The 26,212-nt window shown below is 39.3% G+C and overlaps 1 protein-coding gene across 4 annotated transcripts in view; it reads left to right on the top strand.

Annotated features, from left to right (window-relative positions):
• The first annotated feature begins 1,182 nt into the window (after positions 1 to 1,182).
• Positions 1,183 to 26,212, top strand: part of srfbp1.L (serum response factor binding protein 1 L homeolog) — a 68,831-nt gene continuing 43,801 nt past the window's right edge. The window contains exons 1-3 of one of the 4 annotated variants that reach the window (XM_041563850.1): positions 1,183 to 1,299; positions 3,804 to 3,964; positions 24,972 to 25,060. In XM_041563850.1, coding sequence (XP_041419784.1) covers positions 3,845 to 3,964; positions 24,972 to 25,060 — 209 coding nt within the window. In that variant the 5' untranslated portion in view covers positions 1,183 to 1,299; positions 3,804 to 3,844. 4 annotated transcript variants of the gene reach the window in all.

Below are 26,212 nucleotides of genomic sequence, written 5' to 3'. Positions count from 1 at the left end.
TAGTGAAGTTGTATAGAGCGAGAACAGCAGGGGGCCAATAACAGAGCCTTGAGGAACTCCAACAGAGAGAGGGGAAGTAGTAGAAGTAGAGTTAGAGAAGGAAACTTTTAAAGGAACGGTCAGACAGATAAGATGTGAACCATGAAAGAGCAGTGTCCCGAATGCCAGCTGAGTGTAGAATGTCAAGGAGGAGAGTGTGGTCAACTGTGTCAAAGGCCGCAGAGAGATCTAGAAGGATTAGAATGGAATAGCGACCTTTAGACTTTGCCAATAGAAGATCATTGGTTACTTTGGTGAGTGCAGTTTCAGTCGAGTGTGATGGGCGGAAGCCAGATTGCAAGGGGTCGAGGAGGGAGTTGTGAGTGAGATGCTGGATCAGGCATTTGTAAACAAGCCTTTCTAGTAATTTGGATGTAAATGGAAGAAGGGAGACCAGTTGATAGTTAGTGGGAGAGCTGGGATCAAGGGAAGGTTTTATTAACTGATTCATTTTTAAAAAAAAAATTTTCCCATGACAGCATCCCTTTAACTAGTAATTAATGATCTACTAGACCTGATCATACATTGCACTGCATGGCATGAAAATAGGTTGGATTATATTTGCCTTTGCTTTAATAAGATAACATCTATTGTTCATATACTGTATATGGTTGCTGAAAGACACAGTATTAGCATCTCAATGAAAAAAAGTCAAAGAAAATAAGTTGACATTTTGTTGGGGGTGAAGCGTACCAATAAATGGTATTTCCATTGGGAGAGATTATAAATACAAATTTATACATGGAAGTTGGCCTTTTTTCTGAGGGGAAACTCTCATTAGTATTGGTTGTCCTACTAATCTTTCCCAGTATGTCTGTAACCTTGCTATTTACTAAAGAAGTCCCTGACCAAAGGCTGAAACTACTACGAGCGGATATACTGTATATATCTTGAACCAGAAAGGTCCAAAATCTGTGTAAACGCGGCAATTCTTAACGCCCGGCTTAAAACGCTATCTCTCTTATATTTTGAAAGCCTAACGCTCATTGCATTGTTATTGTTCTTCGGAAAACTAGCCAATTATCCTAAATACATAACAATAACTGGTTAGGTGAACCGCAACATAACTGTTCTCTCCTTTCAACAGAACATGCGCACTTCGCACGTCTGTACGACGTAGCATGGCTTCTGAACCTCGCCTCTTGCCGTAGACGCTAACCCCGGAAGACACGTGGGTTTGTGTACGGCTCGCCAGGGACTGCTGGGAAACATCACATGTGAAAGGCAGCAATGGAGCCGGTGCTGAATCTAAATAATGAGGTGGGTTTCATTTGATAATGAGTCGCATAAGATGAATGCTTTCTTTTAAAGCTATACGACGCGATCTCTCGGAATAGGAAGAGTCCTCTAGAGTTGTTTGAATGCCCAGCTAAAAGTAGTGTAAGTGTGACTGTACCCGGGTGCCCTTATGTTGTAACGGGACAAGGAGCTGCTTATTAAGTGACCAGTGAGCATAAATGTGTTATAAATATGTATATGGTCGCTCATTCATTTCATAACCTGTAGTGAAGTCTCTTTCTCTGTGCGGAAAATCACTTAGATTGTAAGCTCTGTGAGACAGAAATTCAATATTCAGCAACAATACTGTATATTAATAGTAATGCTTTATAAGACATATATAAATTTTTTTTTTTGACATGCCACTCTGGCCTGCACATGCACTTTTTGGGAGAATTAGCGTTTGGTAGGCAGGTAGTGTAGGATTTGGAGCATAGAAACAGGGACACCAAGCTTTATTAAGGACTGGGCATTCCCAACAAAAAGGCAACAGAAAAATGTTCAGGTTACAGTTCAGTAGAACATGCAGGGTACAACTCAGCAAATACACTGCAAACCATTCAGGGTTTTCCCCCCTCTGGTCGCTCACCATCAAGGGAAACTCTCACCCTCTTGCACTTTGAAGTATTTGGGCTTCACACTCAGCCCTGCTGGCTTACCCTCCTGGGATTCAGACTCACTAGCCTCTGCCAGTCCTTTTCTCTTTCTTTCCCCACAAGGGATTTAGGCTCCAACCTCTGGAACTCTCTTGCTGGCAGCAAAGCTCCTTCTGCCCAGCTCTGTCTCTCACATCACTTCGCTGGAGAGCTCTGAGCTGTGCTCACACATCCCTTTTATATTGCCAGGTAGCTCCTCTCTCAGCTGCCACTTAATTACCTTGCTGAGAGGGAATATTAACCCTACCTGAGCTGAGTATCCCTCTGCAACACCTATCTTGCAGTTTAAATGTACTCTTTTCCATGTACTTTCCTGCAAGACAGTGGTGTTTTCCAAACACAAGAGGGGGGTTGTGGGTGCACTCCTAAGGCCATATAAAAATATATATAAATACAATAATCCCCTGTCTAAAAAAAGAAAAACAGGGTTTTTTGTTACAAAGTTATGATCATAAAATTGGTAAGCCGCCATACCACGTCAAGGTAAACCCCATACGACGGTCCCTAACCTGTTTACCTGTGATCAAAATTTAAAACCTTGGTTTCAATCTGGACTAGATCCTCCCCCGCCACCTGCATATGCGGCTTTTGTAGGGGAGACTGCCCAGACCAATGCCCATTTAAAAAAAAAAAAAAAAAAAATGTGATTGTGAAGAGACTATAATGAAGGAAAAGTAAAGTTGTATATATAAGTGCACACTTGTGTGTGTATGTGTGTGAGTATAAGTATAAGTACAGGTGTGAGTATAGATTTAGAGGGAGATGAAAAAGGAAAAGCTAAATGTGGAGTGTAATAGGTGTAATGTGTGTGGGTCTGTGCAAGTGTTACCTAGTGATAAGTGCAGCAAATATAATGGGTGTCTCACAGGCGTTGGTAATAAAAAGGCCAAAGCCTCCCCAACCGCTAGCATTTGTGGCTTTTGAGGGAGAGAAATTGCCCAAACCAAGGATTAATAAAAAACAACAAGGACATAGGGCCACCGTTAATTTAAAGGGGTGGGTATGAGGGTGCACTAACCACATGAAGCTTAGCCACAGCTTCCGGCTACATTTCAGGTACAAGAGGGGGGTTGTGGGTGCACTCCTAAGGCCATATAAAAATATATAAATACAATAATCCCCTGTCTAAAAAAAGAAAAACAGGGTTTTTTGTTACAAAGTTATGATCATAAAATTGGTAAGCCGCCATACCACGTCAAGGTAAACCCCATACGACGGTCCCTAACCTGTTTACCTGTGATCAAAATTTAAAACCTTGGTTTCAATCTGGACTAGATCCTCCCCCGCCACCTGCATATGCGGCTTTTGTAGGGGAGACTGCCCAGACCAACGCCCATTTAAACACCCATTTTCCAAACACCCTGTCACAATATATATAGAGAGCAAGCGAGAGAGATTAGACTGCCCTAGCTGTGTATATGTGGCAATTCATTTAACATATTTTCACTTGTATAACAATTTAATTATTAACAGAAACATTCCCCAAGCCATACCTGTTTGGACAGTCTTCCTGGGTCTGAATCAGGGTGTTAATGGTACTGGTTTAAGATACTTGGCAGTTGGTCTTTATTGTTATGTAACACTATTTTGGGCTATACAGACCAACGTGGTTAATCACCAGCTAGTGCACTAGAGCCTGGGTTACACGTGACTAACACTTCAGGCTAGGGCCTCTGCTAAATGGAAACTTAAAGGAGAATTCAACCCATTAACAAAAATCTGTACCCCCCTCACACCCCACGTAGACCCGCCTCCCTCCTCCCCCCAGCCTAACTGCCTCCGGGGCAACGCCCCATACTTTATACTTACCTATCTTACCATTCTTCGCAGCCATCTTCCAGCGCTTCGGGAATTTTTGTCAGTTTCAGAGCATGCGCAATTGTCGCAAACCAGCAAATTGCTCCAACTGTGCATGCCGATCTTCCAGTCAGATTTCCGAAGACCCGGATGATGGCTGCATGGAACTCTGGTGCCAGAATTTGCGCCGATGGGTAAGGATAAAGTATGGGGCATTTCCCCGGTGGGAGGAAGATAGGCTGGGGGGAGGAGGGAGGGGGGTCTATGTGGGGGGGTACTATTTTTTTATTAAAGGGTTGAATTCTCCTTTAAAGGTGTGGTATAGTGTAACTACAACTCCTTCAGTCTACTGTGCAATAAAACAGGAAAATAATGGGCGCCAGGAGGTTCTTACAGTCACAGAATCTTGCAGACAGAATAAAACTTCTATTTGTCAGAGACAAATGATCCACAGGGTTGTACTTACAAAGCCACAGATGCCCAGCAGACAATCATGACATGGTTACAACATGTCCCTCAGAGACAGCACATTGGAACTTCCTGAGGGGATAGCGTCACACCAGGATAGATATACCCTCAGGATCTCAGCACCGTGACCTGGATCCCATACGTTGGATCAGGGAACTCACTAGCCCTAATTCCCTATTAGGCTGTGTCCCTACATCACAGGCCAGTCTTGCCTGAGGGGTGAGCTACCTCCCTGCTATCCCTCCTAGTTGGAGCCAAGCTGCTCTTGCTACTTACTCTCAGCATAGAGAGAGCATAGAGTACTATTACAAGTAGTAAACTATCTCTAGCTGGCCTCATTCACAGGGTCCCTGCTCCCCGACTTATCTCTCTAGAGGTACTGGTACCTCTAGGGCACATGGCTTTACTGGGCCTTGTTGCTCAGGGTGACAGGGTGTGGGCACTAGCTACATGGGTTCAATTCAAAGGTTTTTCTTTAGGTAAGAAATGTTACTTTATTCAATACTCGGACACTGTTCTTAGTATCAAGATGTATTGAATAAAGTAACATTTTTTACCTAAAGAAAAACCTTTGAATTGAGCGATTCTTTGGACCCTTGAGTGCGCCACGGGAATTGAGTTGTGCAGTGGATACGTACGTTCTTCTAAGTGACGGACTCAGGACGGGAGCACCTGGGTCACACCTCCGACTGGGTAAGACCTTTAACGGATAAGGCAGTATTGAACTCTGTATTGAAGGGGAGGTGTAACAGCTCCATTTTACAAGTGCCGGGTCCGGGGCTAATTGCACCCGGGCCATTGAATGGGAATGGTGAGTGGCCCCTGCTTATATAAAGATATTTAGCAATATACTATTACCACAAGTTGGCTTGATTGATTTACGTTGGACCCCTAGTACAGCGCTGGATACTTTTGTATAGGGGCATATTAACCCTACAGTTATTATTATTGTTATATGGTACAAGTTTTTTATTTCATTTTAATTTATTTTATTTAATAATTATTAATATCCTGCTTCTTTCAATGCTGTGACTGAAAATGCTTTTTGTTATAGGGTGTATTTCTACCAGCTGAAATAACACTAATGGCGAAACTGCACCTGATATTATTTAAAGATCAGATGTGTTTTACATTTCAAGAAAGACAAGCTGTTAAATGCAAAATCTTTAGTGGAAGATGTGGACCAGAAGTTAGGTCCTATGTTTTTAAATGTATTTCATAGGAATTCTCATGACTATGCATTCATGTCGATGCCCATTGTTCTGTGGGAGTTTACTGTTGCATTTCCAAGATTTTCTTAAGGAAAGTTGTTGTGACAAAAGTTGATAATTAAGGTTCGTTAAGTAAGTTATAATTCACAGTATCCAATTGATAAACCATTGGCTATACAGAATGATACAGCACGATAGGCCATACATATTATTGGCCATATTCTGTGGATTTTCACAACTGCAGGAGGTGCTCATACATGACAGGATCGAAGGATTGTCTCTCAAAACCACCCACTTATCTGATATACATGCCTATATGGTCAGTCAATATGGATAAACTTGTCCAAACTGCCCAACCAAATCTGAGCATGCATAATTAGCTTAGGCAAGAATGGCAGTTTTTTTTTTAAAGGGGGGAACTATCGCAAAAATGAAAATTTAACACAAGCTTCATCATACGGAAGTAAGAAACTTTCTAAATACAATCAATGAAAAATTCTGCATTGTTTCTGAAATATTCAAGTATATCCTCTCTATCCCTCTCTCAACATCTGTTTCTGTTTATTCTGTCTTCATGCAGCAGTTATTTATTCACCGTTAGATCAAATATATCTTATAGGCATATGTAATCGAGCTCACTCAAATAACAAAATCTAACAAATAACTGCCTTTTGCACAAATCCTGCATGTAGAGAGACATGATGTCTGGTGAATTGAATAGTGAGCTCTAATACATCTTCTAGGCAAAAGAAGCCCCCTATAAGATATATTGGATCATTCATCTGACACCTAACTCCTGAATGAAGAGAGAATGAGGAGAAACTGCTGCTGAGAGAGGGATAGTGAAGATAAACTTGATTATTTCAGAAACGGTACAGAATTTTTAATCAGTTGTATTTAGAGTATAAAGTTTCTTATTTCAGTATGCTGAAGCTAATATAAAATTTACATTTTCGTAATAGTTCCATAGTTCCAACAATTTCAAAACACAAATCAGTGAAAGAATATCTGTACAAATGCTGTTGTACTATATAGGGATGCACCGAATCCACTATTTTTGATTCGGCCGAACCCCCGAATCCTTTGCGAAAGATTGGGTCGAATACCGAACCGAATCCTAATTTGTATATGCAAATTAGGGGTGGGAAGGGGAAAACATTTTGTACTTCCTTGTTTTGTGACAAAAAGTCACACAATTTCCCTCCCCGTCCCTAAGTTAAATATGCAAATTAGGATTTGGTTTGGCCAGGCAGAAGGATTTGCCCGAATCCGAATCCTGCTGAAAAAGGCAGAAAACCGAATCCTGGATTCGGAGCATTCCTAGTACTATTCCTATCCATAGTAGCAATATCATGCATAAATGGGGAAATCCTGTTGTAGCAGTGCATTTTCTATTTTGGCCACAAGAGGAGGATGTTTTTCTTTGTAGAAAAGTTCATACCATTTCAGACACAGGAATCACATAACAAGATGGTATTTGTCAGAAATCTCATCATCTCTTATAAACAGAAAGTGACATAAGGTTTATATAACAACAATAAACAACCACATTCACTAAGTAGTTGCTGATTGAACAAATTTATTTAAAATTTGGGATTGTTATTACTTAATCTTTTCCTTTTATACATGTCCTTTCAAATTTGTCAGAACAGACTTTGAGTCTTATTACACAGTTCTTAGACTTGTATTTACTTCTGTTTCCATTTATACAGGGGAAAAAAACTATAATAAAACCAATTGAATATATTATTGATTTTTAAGTGACATATTAATGAAAATCTCACTTTGCGTTTTTTCTGTATTCACAAAAAATGTGGAGAAAAAAGGAATGTGTGAGAATAATTTACACACCCTCGAATAGTCATGATTTATCAAAAAGCATTAATTGGTGTTGCATGGCAAGAACCTGCAAAATCTGATCCAAATATCCTGTGGAGTTTAGCTCTTCGAGTGACAGCTGTTAACAACTTAAAGGGGTTGTTTACCTTCCAAACATGTTTTTCAGTTATTTTCAGATTGTTCACCATAAACTAAGATTTTGTTTTCAATTGCTTTCCATCTTTTATTTTTTTACCGTTTTTCCCAAGATTTAAGTTTAAATTTCCTGTCTCCAGTGTCTGTCTGGCAACTCAGTGATCCAATAGCATTCTGAACTGTTACAATTTGCCACATCTAGTTGTTACAATTAGTTGATCCATTTCTCGGTAGTATCAGATGAATATAAGCAACTATTTTATCAATTCTAACAGCTGCCTTTAATGGAACTCTGGGATTCTGCTCCGCAGGGACAAAGATTACAAATGGATCAACTAAATGTATCAATTTAGATCAGTTAAAGAGTTGGCAACCTCCCTCCCAGAGCTGCTTTAGAAGGTGAAAAATGAAACGTTACACTTCAATAATATCTGAAACCAACTGTGTTTGAAGGTGAATATACGTCCTTGCACAGAGGAACTTTTTATTTAACTCGATGTTTCGATCCCTCACAGGGATCTTTCTCAAGAGTATACAAACATGTGTGTGTGTATATATATATATATATATATATATATAAAATTAATGCAACAAAGTGAAATGCCGCTCATCCCTTTTTATTGGGTGCACATGGGTCAGGCTTGATATACATACTACTACAGAAATTAATCCCATCACTCCAATATATAGCCCCCTGGGAAACCCTATTTTGCAAAACTGAACTGTAACTCTAGTAAAAAAGACACTTTTAGTTACAAAGTTTGCACAAAGTATGCATAAGCCGACGTGTCCAAGTGTCAGTCCTAACTAAGTGGAAAAAAAAGACAGTGTTATCTTTGGGGGGAGAAAGGCCATACCTGCTTTTATCTTTATTTAGCAATATCTCTTCCAAAGACACCATTAAGTGGGGGTTAGGAGAGCAGACATCGAGTAGAGAGCCACATTAAGTAGATGAGCGGCATTTCACTTTGTTGTGAAGATGAGCGACAATTCACAACCTTAGTTGTAAAAAAAAAAAAAAAAAACTTCTTGCACCTTAAGGGCTCTTACACACGGCCGTTCCGACCTGCGCTCCCCTGCGTTCCGTTTGTTGGCGTTCAGCCGCAGGGGAGCGCAGGAATAGACGCAAGTAATAATTTGAAATGGGGCTGTACTCACTCAGGCGCGTGTAGGCGCCGAACGCAGGAAAAATGCAGCATGTTGCGTCTGAACCTGCGTTCGGCGCCTACACGCGCCTGAGTGAGTACAGCCCCATTTCAAATTATTACTTGCGTCTATTCCTGCGCTCCCCTGCGGCTGAACGCCAACAAACGGAACGCAGGGGAGCGCAGGTCGGAACGGCCGTGTGTAAGAGCCCTTAGAAACCACCTATCTTATCTATTCACCTATGTTTAGCATAACCAACACCATGAGACCTTTAGTAAGTTAACATCTTTTTGCAATGCATTAAAAAAAAAAACCATGGCAAAATCGAAGTAGACCACATCTACTGCAACCCCATTATTGGGGAATAATTTGTTTGTAGACATGATGTTTCCTTCAAAAAACCATGCTGATTAATAATTATAATGCTATTCTCAAAACAATCCTTTTTACAGATATTAAACTTACAAACCTGTAATTGTCAGTCTTATATCTATATTAAAACATAACAATAAAATTGAAAACACATTTTATTTATATTAAAATGCAAACATGTTTCACGGAGTTAAAGAAAGGGATGATAAAACACAATAGGATGGAACATATTGTTCGTTTTAACGCCAGAAGATTGATGTGCGTGTGTAACTCTGTATTTTAAATAGTACTATGTCAGGAAAAAAACGTACAATAAAAGCACGGCAATTGAAACACTCTACATTGACATTATGCTTTCTGTACAGCAGGTGGCAACAGTCAATCTGTACTTTCTTTCAGTAACATGGTTTACATTTCACTATTTGATGATAACTGCAAGATGTGTGACTGTTTGGATATCTGTCTAGATAAATGTCTAGTACCTTATATATTTCCTTTTCTCTTTTATGTACAAATCTGTGGACTATTCTGAAATTTTTGCAGGACTGAAAAAGGTCTAGACTTTTGTATACAGTACATTTTATCTGTACACTAGTGTGTAGGATAGTGTCAACATACCAAGGTTTTTGGCATTAAAGTGGGGAAATCCCTGTTGCTGTGACTAAACTGACTGCCTTTAATGTTTACTTATTTTCCCCAGACCTTGCTCACTACCACATGAATGTAGTGTATGTTTTTTCAAGTTAAGACTGCTCACTCATGTTCAAGTTAAGTCTGCTCACCTGTAAGTAATTTAGTAGAAATATAATGTCATCTTCCACAAAAGAAAAGGCCAGCAGCAAGATTTTGTCTTGTATTAAAAGGGATATTAAAAGGGATATCGATTCAAATGATGAGAAGATCATACTCCATCTTTACAGAGTATTTGTCCCATCTCCAATCCTTATATAGGGTGGTAATGAAATAGAGAAAGTCTTAATACGAGCTACTAAATTAATTAGGGGTATGGAAGGTCTCACTTCTGAGTACAGGTATGGGATTCTTTATATTGAAACCTGTTATCCAGAAAGCTCTGATTTACAGAAAGAGACACACTCACTGAGATTTTCAGTTCAGAAATAGCTGGAAGACCACATACAGAATGCTGGAATAATCACCTTTTATGCTGTTAATTGGGTCTTTAGGATGCAAAAAAGGCAAGCTACAATATTGTACTGACTGACCAAATACAGTCATTTTCAGGGCATGGTTAGTTAAGAGAGCTCCAGGAAAATTGTGTTGGATTTGGCAGTGGAACTCTAGCTTTGGATGAGTTTACAGGTATTCTCTATCCCCTTTTTTTAAAATGTACAGAATGTGCTTGAAGATGTAACTTTAAATATAGATTTTTTTTATCTAGTAAAAAAAGGATGCAAATTGACATTTATTATTTTATGAATACACAAAACAATGCAGCAAATTAATTGTATTTAGTATGTGACAGTGTTGCAAGTAGTTGTGGACAAAATGGTAGACTGGGTGGCTTAGCGGCAGATGTGATTTGGTGTTAATAAATGTAAGTTAATGCAAGACACTTCTACTCTAAATGGGATTAAGTTAGATACATCCTTTATGGAGAAGGACCTGGGCGTAATTGTGATGTATACGTTTATCTGTAGCAAGCAATGCCAGTAGTCCGCAGAAGAAAAGGCCAGCAAGGTTCTGATAAACTTGATTATTTCAGAAATGGTATAGTATATTTAATTGATTGTATTTGTAAAGTTTCTTACTTCAGTATGCTGAAGCTAATATAAAATTTTCATTTTCGCGATAGTTCCCCTTTAAATGATTTTTTAGAAGGCTTAAGGTTTGAGGTTCCAAATAACGGCGAAAATATCCGTTATCCGGAAAACACCAGGTCCTGAGAATTCTGGATAACAAGTCCTATACCTGTATTGGTTGGGGTTGATAATTCTGCAGAGGGGGATGCTTTGGGCGATATGATTACTTTGTATAAATATACAATTGGACCATACAATTAATCAGTCAAGCAGGTTTCATCTAGCAAATCATTTAAACTTAATGGATGTGTTTGTTCATCTATGATGTAACTAGGTGCCATCTGACATCCGTCATTCCTCTTAAATTCCCATACTCCCTACATTGATACGGAGCTTATTTCATCCCAAAAAATGCATTTGGGAACCCATCCTGTTGCATGGCTGCAGTTCCTTCTACTGTGAATTGGATAGCTGCTTAAAAAATGCATTTGGATTTTAAAAGGCTGCCAGTTGTGTGTTCTTTACCAATATTACCCATGTGTTGTTGTTGTTATTATTCATTAATTCACAAATTGTTAAAACTTAGGAAAAACAACCAGTATAGGGCTTGATCATCTAGTCCTGGTTGTCCAACTTCTGACACTGCAGCTGCTTTGCTAACAAGTTGGGTATCCTTGATCTCATATGACCTATTTACTTTTATTTTTAGCTGTGTTCTTCCTGCAGGCAGCTTTGTGCCTGTTCAAGCTGTTTAGAAGCTACAACTGTAACATCTATTTTACAGTATTCATTTGTCATGAGCTTATGTTGTAGGGAAGCCTTAGTCTGCTGGTTCAGTTCATCATGTCTCATGTGATATTGCTGGTTTTGTCTGTCCTATAGCTGGCATCACTGTGTATCATGATTTGTTGATTTACCATAGGTAAAGTGAATTTGTCAAAGAAATTGTAAAGGTTTGAACTTGTTTGTGTGCAATTAAGGATTCTGCTATATAAAGGGTAAATACGTTGACTTGTTAAATTGTCTTTGGTATTCCATTTGTGTTCCTGCCAGTTTGTCCAGTTTTGGGGGAAAAGCACCAAATAATAGTAAATAAAAGTTATATGTGCAGCTTCGTCTGAAATTAGAGGTGCTGTTAATGAATAAATATTGTTTATCAGTAGTAGTATTTTATTTAAGTGTATTCCCATGCTTTAGCATTAGTAGCCATGGTATTACTAAGCATCAGAAAAAGCTGTAGGTTTTAACTTAAAGGGATACTGTCATGGGGAAAAAAATTTTTTTCAAAATGAATCAGTTAATAGTGCTGCTCCAGCAGAATTCTGCACTGAAATCCATTTCTCAAAAGAGCAAACAGATTTTTTTATATTCAATTTTGAAATCTGACATGGGGCTAGACATATTGTCAATTTCCCAGCTGCCCCTGGTCATGTGACTGGTGCTCTGATAAACTTCAATCACTCTTTACTGCTGTACTGCAAGTTGGAGTGATTATCACCCCCTCCCTTTCCCCCCCCAGCAGTCAAATAAAAGAACAATGGGAAGGTAACCAGATAGCAGCTCCATAACACAAGATAACAGCTGCCTGGTAGATCTAAGAACAACACTCAATAGTAAAAACCCATGTCTCACTGAGACACATTCAGTTACATTGAGAAGGAAAAACAGCAGCCTGCCAGAAAGCATTTCTCTCCTGAAGTGCAGGCACAAGTCACATGACCAGGGGCAGCTGGGAAATTGACAAAATGTCTAGCCCCATGTCAGATTTCAAAATTGAATATAAAGAAATCTGTTTGCTCTTTTGAGAAATGGATTTCAGTGCAGAATTCTGCTGGAGCAGCACTATTAACTGATGCGTTTTGAAAAAAAAATTTTTTCCCATGACAGTATCCCTTTAAATATCCCAGGAAATTCCTTCTTTAAAAATGAAGGATTCTTAAACCATACCACACAGATGAGGGGAAAAAAACAGGCTTGAGTGCTGTGTCTTTCCAGCAGCTGTTGTTGAAGCTGCCACATCATCAGCTGAACTGTGATACCGCAGACGAGAGAGAAGCTGGAATTCTCCGTTCTGGACAATGAACATGCTGGCCTTTTTGGAGCTGTTATGATAATTAGATTAAGGCAAATCACAGTATGGATGCTAAATCAATGTCAATCCCCATCTGGCTGTCCTGAAAGTGAAAGGTGTATAGAAAAAAGTAAAACTGGCATCATAAGTTATGTTTGTGGTCTTTCAGGCCAACAATTGGATTGATGTGGGGGGGCCTCATGTGGTCTTTAGAATACATACATTTTCAACTTTCCTGTTGAGATCTGAAGGAGCCCTGATCAAATATTGGTCATGTTCTATACATTTTGGGCCAGTACACAGGCTGCACATTTTTTTTTCAGTGCTGCCAACTTTCAAGAGGACATAGATTCCCATAATATCCAAATTAAAGTGACAGTATACCTTTTTGTCAACATAAGCGCTTGTGCTGAACATACATTTTCACCTAATATTTTAATCACAAAAAATCTCTATTTCTTCATCCAAACAAGGGGAAGTAGGTCATGAAGCTATTTCATGTTTGCTTCTCGCAAGGTCAATAATTATCCCTATGAACAGGAAGTAGTATTATAGATTTGATATTTGCAGAAATGCATAATACAGCTCTCTGTTTGTCAATGACTATTCTATACTTATGTATCTATTTATTAATCCTTTATTAATCCTTTATGCTAGCCCTTTATTACAAAAATAGTATGTGCCTCTTTGTGTCTGCAAATTTTGCATAGCTCTTTAGGCTAAGCCCACTGGAGGAACAATTAAAAAAGGTAAATTGATCTTCACTTCACTATGGCAACGTTGCCCAGATCAGTGAATGAGCTCTAGTATTGTTAAAAAGCCCACTGCATCTACAGCAAAATTTCCCCCAATATCTTAAATCTCACGTCGCTTACACATCTTGTGCCCAGTTCATCCTCAAAGAGTCAGACAGTCACCTGTGTGGCCAAAGAGTTTCAGACAGTGGTCAGTGCATCTTAAAAGTACTAATTGGACTTCCATATACAGTGCACACTCTGTATATATGAGAATATTATTATTATAATAAGTATTACAGCACATATGGTCAGTTTAATCTACAGCTTGTACAATATGAAGCAAAGGTCAGGTTGGTTATTGCACTGGTCTAATTTAGCCCCTATAGCCATAGTGTTTATCAGCATAATGAAGTTTATTTATAAAGAAGAAATCACATGATTCTTTGGTCATTTATTGGCAGCAATCACACGAAAGTTATGTCCGACAAATAGTAGTGACAATCTAGCACTGATATTGTCAGATAAGCAATACATGCAGAGATATTATCATTTGCCGATATAAATCTCGAACAACCGATCACCATGGTAAAAAAAATGTTGCAACACTCCGGTCTGAAAACCATACAAATCTTCATTTCGTACGATAGTATCTTTGTGTCTGTGGCCAGCTTAACTGTATAAGAGCACACAACACAGTGCATGATACAGCACACAACACAGTACATAATACAGTTATAAATATACCAGACTGTTAGTATGTGGTGTCCCCCTGTCTGTTTCAAAGACAGATATGCATGTCCCCCCTTTCTATTTTATCTTATCTCTGCTCATCACTCGCACTCATTCAATCACATTGTTTTTTCGTGCATGAATGTGCTGTGTAGCAAAAGGTCAGGCACATGTTTGGGCAGTTACATAGCACAGTATAGAGGGCAACAGTGATATTCTGTTTCACTGCATACTGATGGCAGCACAAGAATTAGTGAATCCTACTTCACATATTTTGGCCTTTCTTCGGATTGCTAGCCTGTCAGGTCAGAACAGTAAGGAGATTTTTAGAGAAAGGGGATGTTTGCAGTATGAAGAGCCTTGGGCCATTGGTTTGAACACAGTGTGGAATTCAGGATGCTGGAGAGATTAAAAGCTCCCATCTCCTGAATATTCACGGTCTTGGCTGTCTTGGTGTTCTTTCCATAATGTATCAATGTTAATAACATCCCACTGTCCTCATTGCAGAAGTGAGAGAAGCATCATGGCACTTTACTTTTTATGTTGGTGCTGTCTGTTTTCTAATGCAGTGAGATTGTAACGTTCACGTCAGTCAGGAACCTTTTAGAAGTTGTGGGTACACTCAGACGCACTAGGATTTCCGGGATTCACCAACGCCCGGGCTTTCTGCTGCAGAACCACAGAGTAAGTATGCGTTTTAAGTAGCAAAAGTCGGAAATGCGGTACCGGTAAGGATAAGGTGAAATTGTAATCAAGGTCAGGAAACAAGCAGAAGTCAAAACCAGAGTAGTCAATCGCAAGTACATGCTTTAGCAGGATCTGTAACAGAGGCCAGCTTGGGCACTGGCAAAATGGTGATCAGGCTATTTAAAGTTATCTTTTGGCACCAAAATTCAAATTTTGCTCCACCTGATGACGTCATGACACTTCGATCAGATGGAAGAAGCTGACATCAGGGCCTATGCTGCAAGACTGAACAGACGTGCCGGGAGCTAAGAGCACTGAAGGATCTCCCGGTGCGTCTTACAGTACCCTCCAGTGGCTCCCAAAACTTGTTAGGAAACTTCCTGTGAAAGGTTTTAATCAAACGAGGAGCATCCGAAGCATTAAACCAAGAACTCTCTTTAGGCCCAAAATGTTTTCAATGAACCAGATACTGAATTTTGCTTCTCAGTTTCCTACAGTCCAGAAAGATCTCCTTAATGAAAACTTGGGCTAGGCCTGCAGCTGAAGGCAGTTTTTTCAAAGGGACAAAATGGGCCATCTTGGAGAATCTATCTACTACTACTAGAATAGTAGTCATATCAAAAGATCTTGGTAGGTCCACGATAAAGTCCATAGCCACATCCAGCCAGGGTTGTGTAGGAATAGGTAAGGGTTGGAGAAGGCCACATGATAAAGAACGAGGACTCTTCTGTTCTGCACAGACTGTGCAGGCCGAAACAAAGAGCTTGACATCTTTAGCGAGTGAAGGCCACCAGAAATACCTCGAAACGAATTCATGGGTCTTTTTGATGCCAGGATGACCAGAAACTTTAGACTAATGAGCCCATTCAAGGACTTGAGCAACCCTTGGCTGAGGTACAAAAATCTTCCCAGAGGGGCATTCAGGAGAATGTTCCAAGTTGGATAAGTCAGCCAGAGAAGTAGGCGCCACAACTAAGTCAGAGGGAATAATAGGGGTGGCTGGAACCAACTTGCCTTCTCTCAACACCATACATCTGGATAAGGCATCTGCTTTCGTATTCTTAGAACCAGGTCAATAGGAAATGAAAAAGTTAAATCTAGAAAAGAACAAAGCCCAGCGAGCCTGACGAGGATTAAGCCTCCTGGCCGAAGAAATATATCCAAGGTTCTTGTGATCCGTAAGAATGGTAATAGGCTCTCTAGCCCCTTCAAGCAGATGGCGCCACTCCTCCAGTGCAAGTTTAAAGGCCAAGAGTTTACGGTTACCCACATCATAATTTCGCTCAACAGGAGATAGTTTATGAGAAAAATAAGCACAAGGATGAAGGGTCCCTTGAAACTCCACTCGTTGAGACAAGACTGCACCAACTCCCATCTCAGAAGCATCGACCTCCAGGATAAACAGCCAGCTAGGATCAGGATAAAAAGAAGAATTAGAGCAGTACTAAAAAGTCTCTTTAGGGTAAGGTCCCACGGGGCGTTTGGGGAGATTTTGTCGCCTGGCGACTAATCTCCCCAAACACCTTCCCTAACTCTGCGCTGGCTAAAATGAATAATGCTAATCACACACGGCGATTTGTTTTCCGAAGTTGCCTCACGAGGAAATTTCGGGCAACTTCGGAAAACGAATCGCCGCATGTGATTAGCACCGGCCAGGCGACCAAATCTCCCCAAAACGCCCAGTGTGACCTTACCCTTAGAGTCACAAATGCCTCCTGAGCTTGAGGGGTCCAAGAAACTTTACAAGGTCTTTTCGCGAGAGCCATAATAGGAGCCACTCTCTGGGAATTTTTTTTAATGAACTTGTGGTATAGGTTGATAAACCCTAAGAAGCGTTGGTATGGCTCTCAAATTCGTAGGGATGGGCCAATCAAGAACAGCAGAAACTTTAGTAGGATCCATCTCGAATCCGGAGGATGAAATAAGATAACCCAAAAAAGAGATCGTTGACTTGTGAAACTCGCATTTCTCAAGCTTGGCATAAAAGTGATTCTCCCTTAACATGAGTAGAACTTGTTTCACTTGACGAAGATGAAGAGACATTGAGGAGGAATAAATTAAGATATCGTCCAAATAAACAATGACACAAGTCTGTAGAAACTCGCAAAGGACATCGTTAATGAGATCTTGAAAAACATTGGGGGCGTTGCATAAGCCGAAGGGCATGGCTAAATATTTGTAATGGCAACAAGAAATTCACCGGCACACAGGTAATGCAAGCAGGTTATTAGCATAATTATAAGAAAAAGGTCATATTGAATTCTTCATTTAACCCCTTCGGGTGATGAGATTGAAGAAGCCAAATCCAGAAACACTCCCTTTGTAATAAATATTTCTTTCTATCCAATCCTGGTTTATAATTGACCTTTTCTAAAATCTGCCATCTCAATTGGGATAATTGATGTCCTTGCAAGAAAAAAAAAGTAAATATTCGTAATGGCCATACCGGGTGTTGAAGGCTGTTTTCCACTCATCTCCCTAACGAATGTGAATTAGGTTATATGCACTGCGCAAGTCTAATTTGGTGAAGACTATAGCTCCTATAAATCTGTCAAAAAGTTCTTGAATCAACTGTAAAAGGTAACGATTCTTAATTGTTATCTTATTCAAGGCTCGATAATCAATGCATGGTCTAAGAGTACCATTCCTTCTTCTGGACAAAAAAGAAACCAGTCCGGCTGGGGACGTGGACTTCCTGATGAAACCCTTGGACAAATTTTCCTGAATGTATTCTTTCATGACATGGGTTTCAGGTATGGACAAAGGATATGTTCTACCTCTTGGAGTTATGGAGCTGGGGATTAAATCAACAGGACAATCATAAGGACTATGAGGAGTAGAACTTCTGAGTTTTTTAGGAAGAAGAGAGTTGGAAGCTGGAAGCAAGGATAAAGTGGCCAGTCAAATGACTGAAGAAAAAATACAATTCGACTGACAAAAGGAACTCCAAGCCGTAAATTCCCCAGAAAACCAGTCAATGGTTGGATTATGAAGTCGGAGCCAAGGAAAACCCAAAATAATGGGAGTTTCAGGACATTCAATGAGCAAGAAGGAGATTTCCTCTTCATGAAGAGTGCCCACACGAATTAGGACTAGAGCAGTAGAGAACACCTGGTGAAATCGGTCTGCCATCCACAGCTGGGGCAGAAAGAGGAATCTTGAGAGGTATAGAATTAAAAACACAGAACTTGGCAAAGGTATTGTCCATAAAATTTCCTGCCGCTCCAGAATCCAGAAAAGCTTGGCAGGGGAACGTACCAGACAAAGTGGAAAGGGAAGCAGGAAGGAACATGCAAGATCTTTTGGTAACTGGGAGTGCAGAAATCTTGCCTAGGGGAAACTCCCCCCCCCCCCCTCATACCTAGGCTGGAGCGTTTCCCTGAAGCTGAGGTCTAGTAGGACAGGATCTCACAAGATGTCCAGCGAGGCCACAATACATACAGAGGCCAGCATTTCTCCTACGGGTTCTCTCCTCAGGTGTTAAGCGTGTAGCTCCAATCTGACGCCGGCATCAGATGGAAGAAGATGACGTCAGCGCCGGGCAAGACGGAAGAGACACGCCAGGTAAGAGCGCTGAAGGATCTCTCAGCGCAACTTACAGACAGTTGTCATAATTGACATAAGACCGGTTCAATGGTCATATTTCAGGCAGCAGGTTTCCACTTTTTTTTTTTTTTTGTCTGTACTCAGACTTGGCTTATACTTTCACCAAATATTTAATCTCCTGTTGTAATGAGGGAAGGTCCCACTTAGTCCAATCCCCGCATAGGTAACTCCTGCCCTGGGAAAGAAATATAGCAGGAAGAAAAAAAAGAGTTTAAAGGGGTTGTTCACCATCTAACACTTTTTTTCAGTTCAGTTGTTTTTAGTTCAGTTGTTTTCAGTTTGTTCACCAGAAATAAAGACTTATTTCAGTTATTTTCTATTTGCAACCATATTATTTAAATTTTGAAGATTAAAGGACAAGGAAAAGTGTTTAAAGAATTAATTTCCATTCACAGGCATACCTTCAATGGTGTCATCTATGCATTTAAGTCCTCTTTAACTCAAGTCCTTTTCCAGATCATACCTTCAATGGTGTCATCTATGCATTTAAGTCCTCTTTAACTCAAGTCCTTTTCCAGATCAGAAGCATTATTGCAGAAAAGTTAATACATAGAAATACCCATCATCCACCTCTCCCTAACAAAGACCAAGACAATGTGCATACACAGTAGGCATCGCATGCGCATTGAGAAGTATTTGTGAGCATGCTTTGTAAGTCTCGACAAGGAGTGCCTACCAACAATGTTCCGGCAAAGCCCTCCCACCACAAACGGTTGCTATGGTGATGCACAAACCAAGCTGGGATATTTATTCACCGATCCTCTAGCGCTTATTGTTATTAGTCCTCTGAGCTGATTGGTGTGTACTACTTGCTTCCTCTTTGGCTGACTTTTACCAGTGCTGAGTATCCCTAGCCCATGTATGATTGTATCTGCCAGTGCGCAGGCCGGGAGGGGGGGGGGAGTCATTTTGTTGCATGTGCACATAGTTAGTAGTGGCCATGTTGATGACACCACAATCAAGAAAGTGGCAACCGAGGATAAATGATTGAAGTTATCTGAGGGCACAGGATGATTACTGGAAACATTTTTGCAAAAAATAACTTAGCGATCAGGTACTGCAAGAGGGGTGCTACAAGATCAAAAAGAGTTGGAATTTTCACATTATGACTTTCTGAAGCAGCTATGGGGAGGGGGTCAACGACTATGCAAACTGCTCTAAATTGATATATTATTTGATACATTTCTTATAGCAGAATCCCTGAGTTTCATTAAAGACAACTGTTAAAATTGATACAATAGTTGCTAATACTCAGTTAAATCCGTTGTTTAACATCTTTTATAGTTTACAGTTTTTCTAAAATATAAGTTTAGTTTAATGTTCCTGTCTCTGGTGTTTCAATCTGGCAGCTCAGTAATTCAGGAAAAATCGCCAGCGGTATGGCACTCGCGGTGCTTCGTTTTCCGAAGTTGCCTCACGAGGAAACTTTGGGCGAAGCGCCGCGAGTGGCATACCGCTTGCGATTTTTCATTATAGCCGACGGGAAGGCAGATCGGGGAGATTGTCGCCCAGAAGAAGAGGCGATTAGTCACATGGCGACTAAATCTCCCGTGTGACCTTACCCTTACAATGTGCTACATTAGCTGATACTTTTCTCAGCAGCATCTCTGGAGTATTAGCAACTATTGAATAAATTTTAACAACTGCCTTTAGTAAAACTCAGCAGGGATAAAGATAAAATTGTGCCCCCCCCTCCAAACTTTTTTTGAAAGGCATAAGAAGGTGAAAAATGAAACTCTCCACTTCAATATTAGAAAAACAGACACAAATAGTAAACAGAAAGTAATTGGGAAAACATCTTTAATTCTGGGCATTTTCAATGACATCCTATGCCTTGGGTAGCCTTACCCAGCAATAACCAGTTGATTGATTTTTTCTTATACAAGTATAACTATGTCTTAAATGTTTTCAAAATGTATATACAGTAAATGCTCCCAAACTGATCTTTTTTTTTTACATAGTGTTTTCATGAACAGATACAAACCATTATTTTCAGCTTAATGTGTCCTCTCAAAAAAGCCAGCAATGCAAAACATCAAATAAACAGAGCTTTCCGTTTTGTTTGGTATTTTACAGTAAAGATAAGTCAATTTTTGTATATAGGAAGACAGATTTGTTACAGTTGGCTAAATAAAACAGTTGTATTTGAATTGTCTGTTTTTTATCAAATCGTTTTGTAACAGCCGCAATAAGTGTATTGTCTGATTATGTGTAACTTCACATAATGACGTCGCGTCTATGGACTGCAGTTGGGAGGTGTTTTTGGGTGGCTGTCATGCAAGATTGTTTGATTGTACTATTTGTTCTGTGTCTCGGATTACATTTCACATCCAGCAGTCTTTCAGCTTTTTCTTATGTGTTGCAGATGGAATAACGATTTCAAATGTTTATCCCTAAAAACATGAAGATGGTGGACCTTTGTTAGCTATGATCTTGCAGGAATCTTTACACAAGTGTTCCGTTTTGTTTTTTACATTTTAGGGACTTTTTGTTTTGCTACATGAATGGCAAAAAGATTTTACTGGATATGTACTAGTCAAACATCTTTTATTTGCTTGGAACACAGCAGCAGCTTTTTTTTTTTATCAATCTTTTTCGAACTTTAAAGATGCAGCCCCCTGATGAATTGCTAAATGTGCTTTCATTTCATTCCACAGACCCCCGGTGGATTCTGCATTTCATTCTTTTAATGTCCTGTATAGAACATTTCTCAGAATCCTAATAACTGCACATGGCTTGCATCATCTTTAAATTCTTAAAGAGATACTGACACCAGAAATGAAACCTTTTTTTACATCTATCATAACATTGTCTTTGCATGCAATCTATAATTTTTCCATAAAAGTATTTGCAGATGCAGATGTTCCTCTATGAGGGGGCTGCCATATTTGAGCTTCAACATTAGCATTAGAAATGTGAACTGACATGTTGGGAAGGGACAGTCAGGTTGGCAAAACAGTCAGGTTAAGGAACTTCAAGTAGCAATTACTTACAAAAACAGATCTATCCGTGAAAAATTATCAACATGAGCGATAGGTAAGTTTTAATGTACATTAATAGTTTGAAGAATAATTTTTTAGTGTCATCACTAAGCAGCGCTTTGCAAATCCCCACATCAATAACCAAGTAATTATTTCATGACTCTCCTGTATTTCATACACACAACCCAGAGTCTTCCTTTAAAGCAGGCTGTACAGCACTCCTGCAATGGCTACTGTTGCATGTTACAGACCCAGCAACCCTGCACTTATCCCAGCAACCTTCCCCCCCAACCAGTCCCACAGTTACCTAGTATGTACATTTGGACATCAAGTTTTATACATTGAAATGGTGTTACCGGTAACAATTATTTCTCCTTTGGATACTTGTAACAATTTGTTAACTCACAAAAGAAAGTGCTGGGCCAATAACCCTCTGCTGTAACCCTGTATGAGGGTTATTGGAGGTTAGCGGCTGTCAGGCTTTTTTTTTAATTCACATGGTCACATCTTTGGTGAGGTTCCCTCTAAGTTTATAACATGTTTTATTAGTAATTTATCAGCAGTTGCAACAATGCATGCAACCTCAAATCCCATTGCTAATCTTCAGGGAAAGAAATAGCCATTATCCCCAAATCTCACTCGATTTGACTTTAAACCTGAGCACCCCCAACCTCTGCTCCAGTGTATCTCAAGGGGACTAGCTCCAGAGTTTGGGAACCACTAGACCACCAGGAAGTATAAATGGTCCCTGTTCGCATCATCTGGCATCCATATGTAAGACTAAATTCCAAACAATCAGTGGTCCTGTTTTCAGCAGTCATCATATTGGCAGACGAAGCATGAGACAGGCTACCAGGTTTAATAGGCTTTGTTTATCTACTTGCCTTATTTTATAATCTAAATTATAAGGGCATTCTGTGTTATCCCCAAATCGATTATACGTGTTTTTAGGACACTTTGATGCCCTACAGGTGTATTTGAGTCTGTTTGCACCCTCGTTGCTCAGCGGCAACCACTACGTTACCTGTTTGCTGTTTACATACATATTACAAACCTCAAAGAAGTGCCTACTGGGCATGCTTACTGGCTCTTCTCCAAAGGAAATCAGGCATGCACAGTTGGCACCTCTTTGAGGTCCTCTGCTCCAATTGAAATAACTCAGGCATGTACAGTGGACAACTCTTTGAGGTCTTCATAGTCGGACAGAGAAGAAGAGTTCAGGGGCAGAGCTTCATGTTAGACAAGGATGTAGCTAAAACTCCTGCTTGTATCAGAAAAACAAAATAAAAAAAAATGGAATGAGAAAGTTATGTTATTCTGGGGGCTGGTTAGAGTAATTTTACTGAGAGAAAATAATAAAGGTTTACTTATTCTTTAAGCAGTTGTTTCTAACTTGTACTTGAGCCCAACTAAGCTTAATGAATCCATATGGGTGGCAAACAATCCTATTGGGGTTATGTAATGTTAATATTTAAAGTTTTATTGATTTATAGCATGTGTAGGTATGCTGATCCAAATTATCAAAAGAGCTCTTATCCAGAACACCCCATACCCCAAGTATTCCAGATAATAGATCCTATACCCGTAATATAAATTTGTATTTATAGACATATAGATAACATTGGTTACGCTTTTATGTATAAATTACATTTGTAAGAGTGCAAAGTGCCAGTAAAGGAATACTTGTCTATAATTAATAGGGAGAAAGACATTTTAATTGCTTGCCAAGTCTTTTTTTTTTCTCTCCTAAACTTTGGAACTTAAAGGAGATATTTCCTGTTAGTTTAGTTGTGGGAATTTGAAGATCTGCCAATAAAGAAATGTCAGTTTCATAATTCATAGTCTTCATATGCTTTAAAATGAATCACAAAGTGCTCTCGAGGTGCAGACCTTTATTTAGTCTGCCGTAAGCTATTTATACAAGTTCTGTACATACAAAGCTTTGCCTTTCACATGATAATAGTGCCAGCACTACTCAGCATGTCTGCCCATATCTGCTAGACCCCATTACAGTAACTTAGCCAATCACAACATGGATAAATTAGTTACATCAGACTCTGATCACTTCCATTTGTGGCTTTCCCTGTGATCCCATGTGAAGTTTCTAGCTAAAGGAAAAAAATTAATTTAACAATTTTCAGATAATGGTGCTCTTTTGTAATACACTGCCTTGCAAAAGTATTCACCCCCTTGGCTTTTTACCTGTTTTGTTACATTCCAACCTACAATTCAAATGTTTCTTAATCTTATTTAATGCGATGGATCTGCACAAAATAGTCTAAGTTGGTGAAGTGACATGAGAAAAATATCTAGAAAAAAAATTTAAAAAACTGAAAATTGGAATGTTCATATGTATTCGCCCCCTTTGCCATGAAGCCGCTAAAAAAATCCTGCTGCAACTAATTACCTTCAAAAATCCCATAATTAGTGAAATGAAGTCCACCTTTGTGCAATTTAAGCGTCATATGATCTCTCCGTATTAACACACCTTTTCTAACGTGGTACCACAACAAACCTGCCACGAGAGGGCCACCCATCAAAATTCACAGACCGGGCAAGGAGGGCATTAATCAGAGAGGCAGCACAGAGACCAAAGGTAACCCTGAAGGAGTTGCAGAGTTCCACAGCAGAGACTGGAGTATCTGTCCATAGGACCACAATTAGCTGTACATTCCATAGAGCTGGGCTTTATGGAAGAGTGGCCAGAAAAAAAAGCCATTACTGAAAGTTAAAAATAAGAAGGCACATTTGAATGTACAGAGGGAGGTGCTCTGGTCAGATGAGACTAAAATTTTACTTTTTGGCTGCCATGAAAAATTCTATGTCTGGCGCAACCCCAACACATCCCATCACCCCAAGAACACCATTGCCACAGTGAAACATGGTGGTGGCAGCATCATGCTATGGGGATGTTGTTCAGCAGCAGGGACTGGGAAACTGGTCCAAATCAGGGGAAAAATGGTGCTAAATACAGGGATATTCTTGAGCAAAACCTGTGTCTGCCTGTGATTTGAGACTGGGATGGAGGTTCGCCTTCCAGCAGGACAATGAGCTGAAGTATACTGCTAAAGCAACACTTGAGTGGTTTAAGGGGAAACATTTAAATGTGTTGGAATTGCCTAGTCAAAGTCCAGACCTCAATCCAATTGAGAATCTGTGGTCAAACTTAAAGATTGCTGTTCACAAGCAAAAACCACCCAACATGAAGGAGCTGGAGCAGCTTTGCCTTGAGGAATGGGTAAAAATCCCAGTGGCAAGCTCATAGAGACTTATCCTAAGTGACTTGCAGCTGTAATTGCCACAAAGGTGGCTCTACAAAGTACTGAGAGTGAACAGTTATGCACAATGAATATTTCTATGATTTTGTCCACAATGTAAGATTTCTAATACATTTCTTTGTATACAAGCTAGTGTATGAGTTTTCTAAATAAAATGTTTTATTGTTTTTGTTTTAAACAGGTGGTGAAGATGAGGAAAGATGTGAAGAAGGTTAAAGTTCTGATCATTCGCAAACTTACTCGACACATTGCAAAGCTGAAATCTAAAAAGTTAGTTCATACTTGTGTATCTCTGATACTAAAATACATGCCAGTGATGCCCTGAAATAACATGTAGTATGAAAATTGGGTGAAAATTGATTGCAAATAATTACCCATTGCAGTTTCTATCTTTTAAGTTCTTAAAGGGGTGGTTCACCTTTAAGTTAACTTTTAGTATGTTATGTAATGGCCAATTCAAACAACTTTCAATTTGGCCTATTTCTTTTTTTATATAGTTTTTGAATTATTTGCCTTCTTCTCTTCCAGCTTTCAAATGGTGGTCATTAGCCCCATCTAAAAACAAATGCTGTAAGGCTACAAATGTATTTTTATTGCTGTTTTTTTATTACTCATCTTTATATTCCAGCCCTCTACTATTCATATTCCAGTCTCTTATTCAAATCATTGCATGGTTGGTAGGGTCATTTGGACCCTTGCAACTGGATTGCTTAAATTGCAAATTGGAGATCTGCCAAATAAAAAATTTAAAAAACTCAAAAAACCACAAACAATAAAAAATAACCGATTGCAAATCAGAAAATGTCTCAGAATAGTATTCCCGGTATGATGCTAAAAGTTATTTTTAAGGCGAACAACCCTTTTAAACCAAAGCATATACATTCCTAAATCTTTCTAATGTTCTTTTCTCTCTTTCTCTGGGGTGTAACAATGTTTTTAATTTTCCTGTTCTGTGTTTTTCCCACATAACACTATATACTATTACCATTTTTATATATACAATACATATTATGGCAGTCTGGTATGCTTTCTTCTGTAATTTAATATTTAATATATTAAATATTACTGTTTTGACTAGATTCTAAACTTCTTAAATGTCTGATATAGAAAGCACATTACGCAATGCTTTTGATATCTATACTTCTATTAAACTATGTTTCCATAATGGGATTCTGAGGTTTTGATAGTAGATAGCAATCATTCAGAAGCACAGTTTAATGCATTTTCCATTTTTCTCACATGGGGCATAATGCCATTTCCGTTATGTTTACAAGTCTAAGTAACTACAATTTTTTACCCTGAAGCTAAACCTATTGCATAAATGAAAACTTAATTACAAGTTTTAGACACAATCAAAAACAAAGAACGAAAGCTGCTGATGCTTGTGCTGCAGGTGATAAAGTAGGATGTGTCATTCTAATG

This window comes from Xenopus laevis, chromosome 1L, assembly GCF_017654675.1.
Source record: "Xenopus laevis strain J_2021 chromosome 1L, Xenopus_laevis_v10.1, whole genome shotgun sequence".
NCBI lineage: Eukaryota > Metazoa > Chordata > Amphibia > Anura > Pipidae > Xenopus > Xenopus laevis.
Note: the sequence above shows the minus strand (reverse complement) of the source record. Positions and strands in the feature narration are given on the sequence as shown.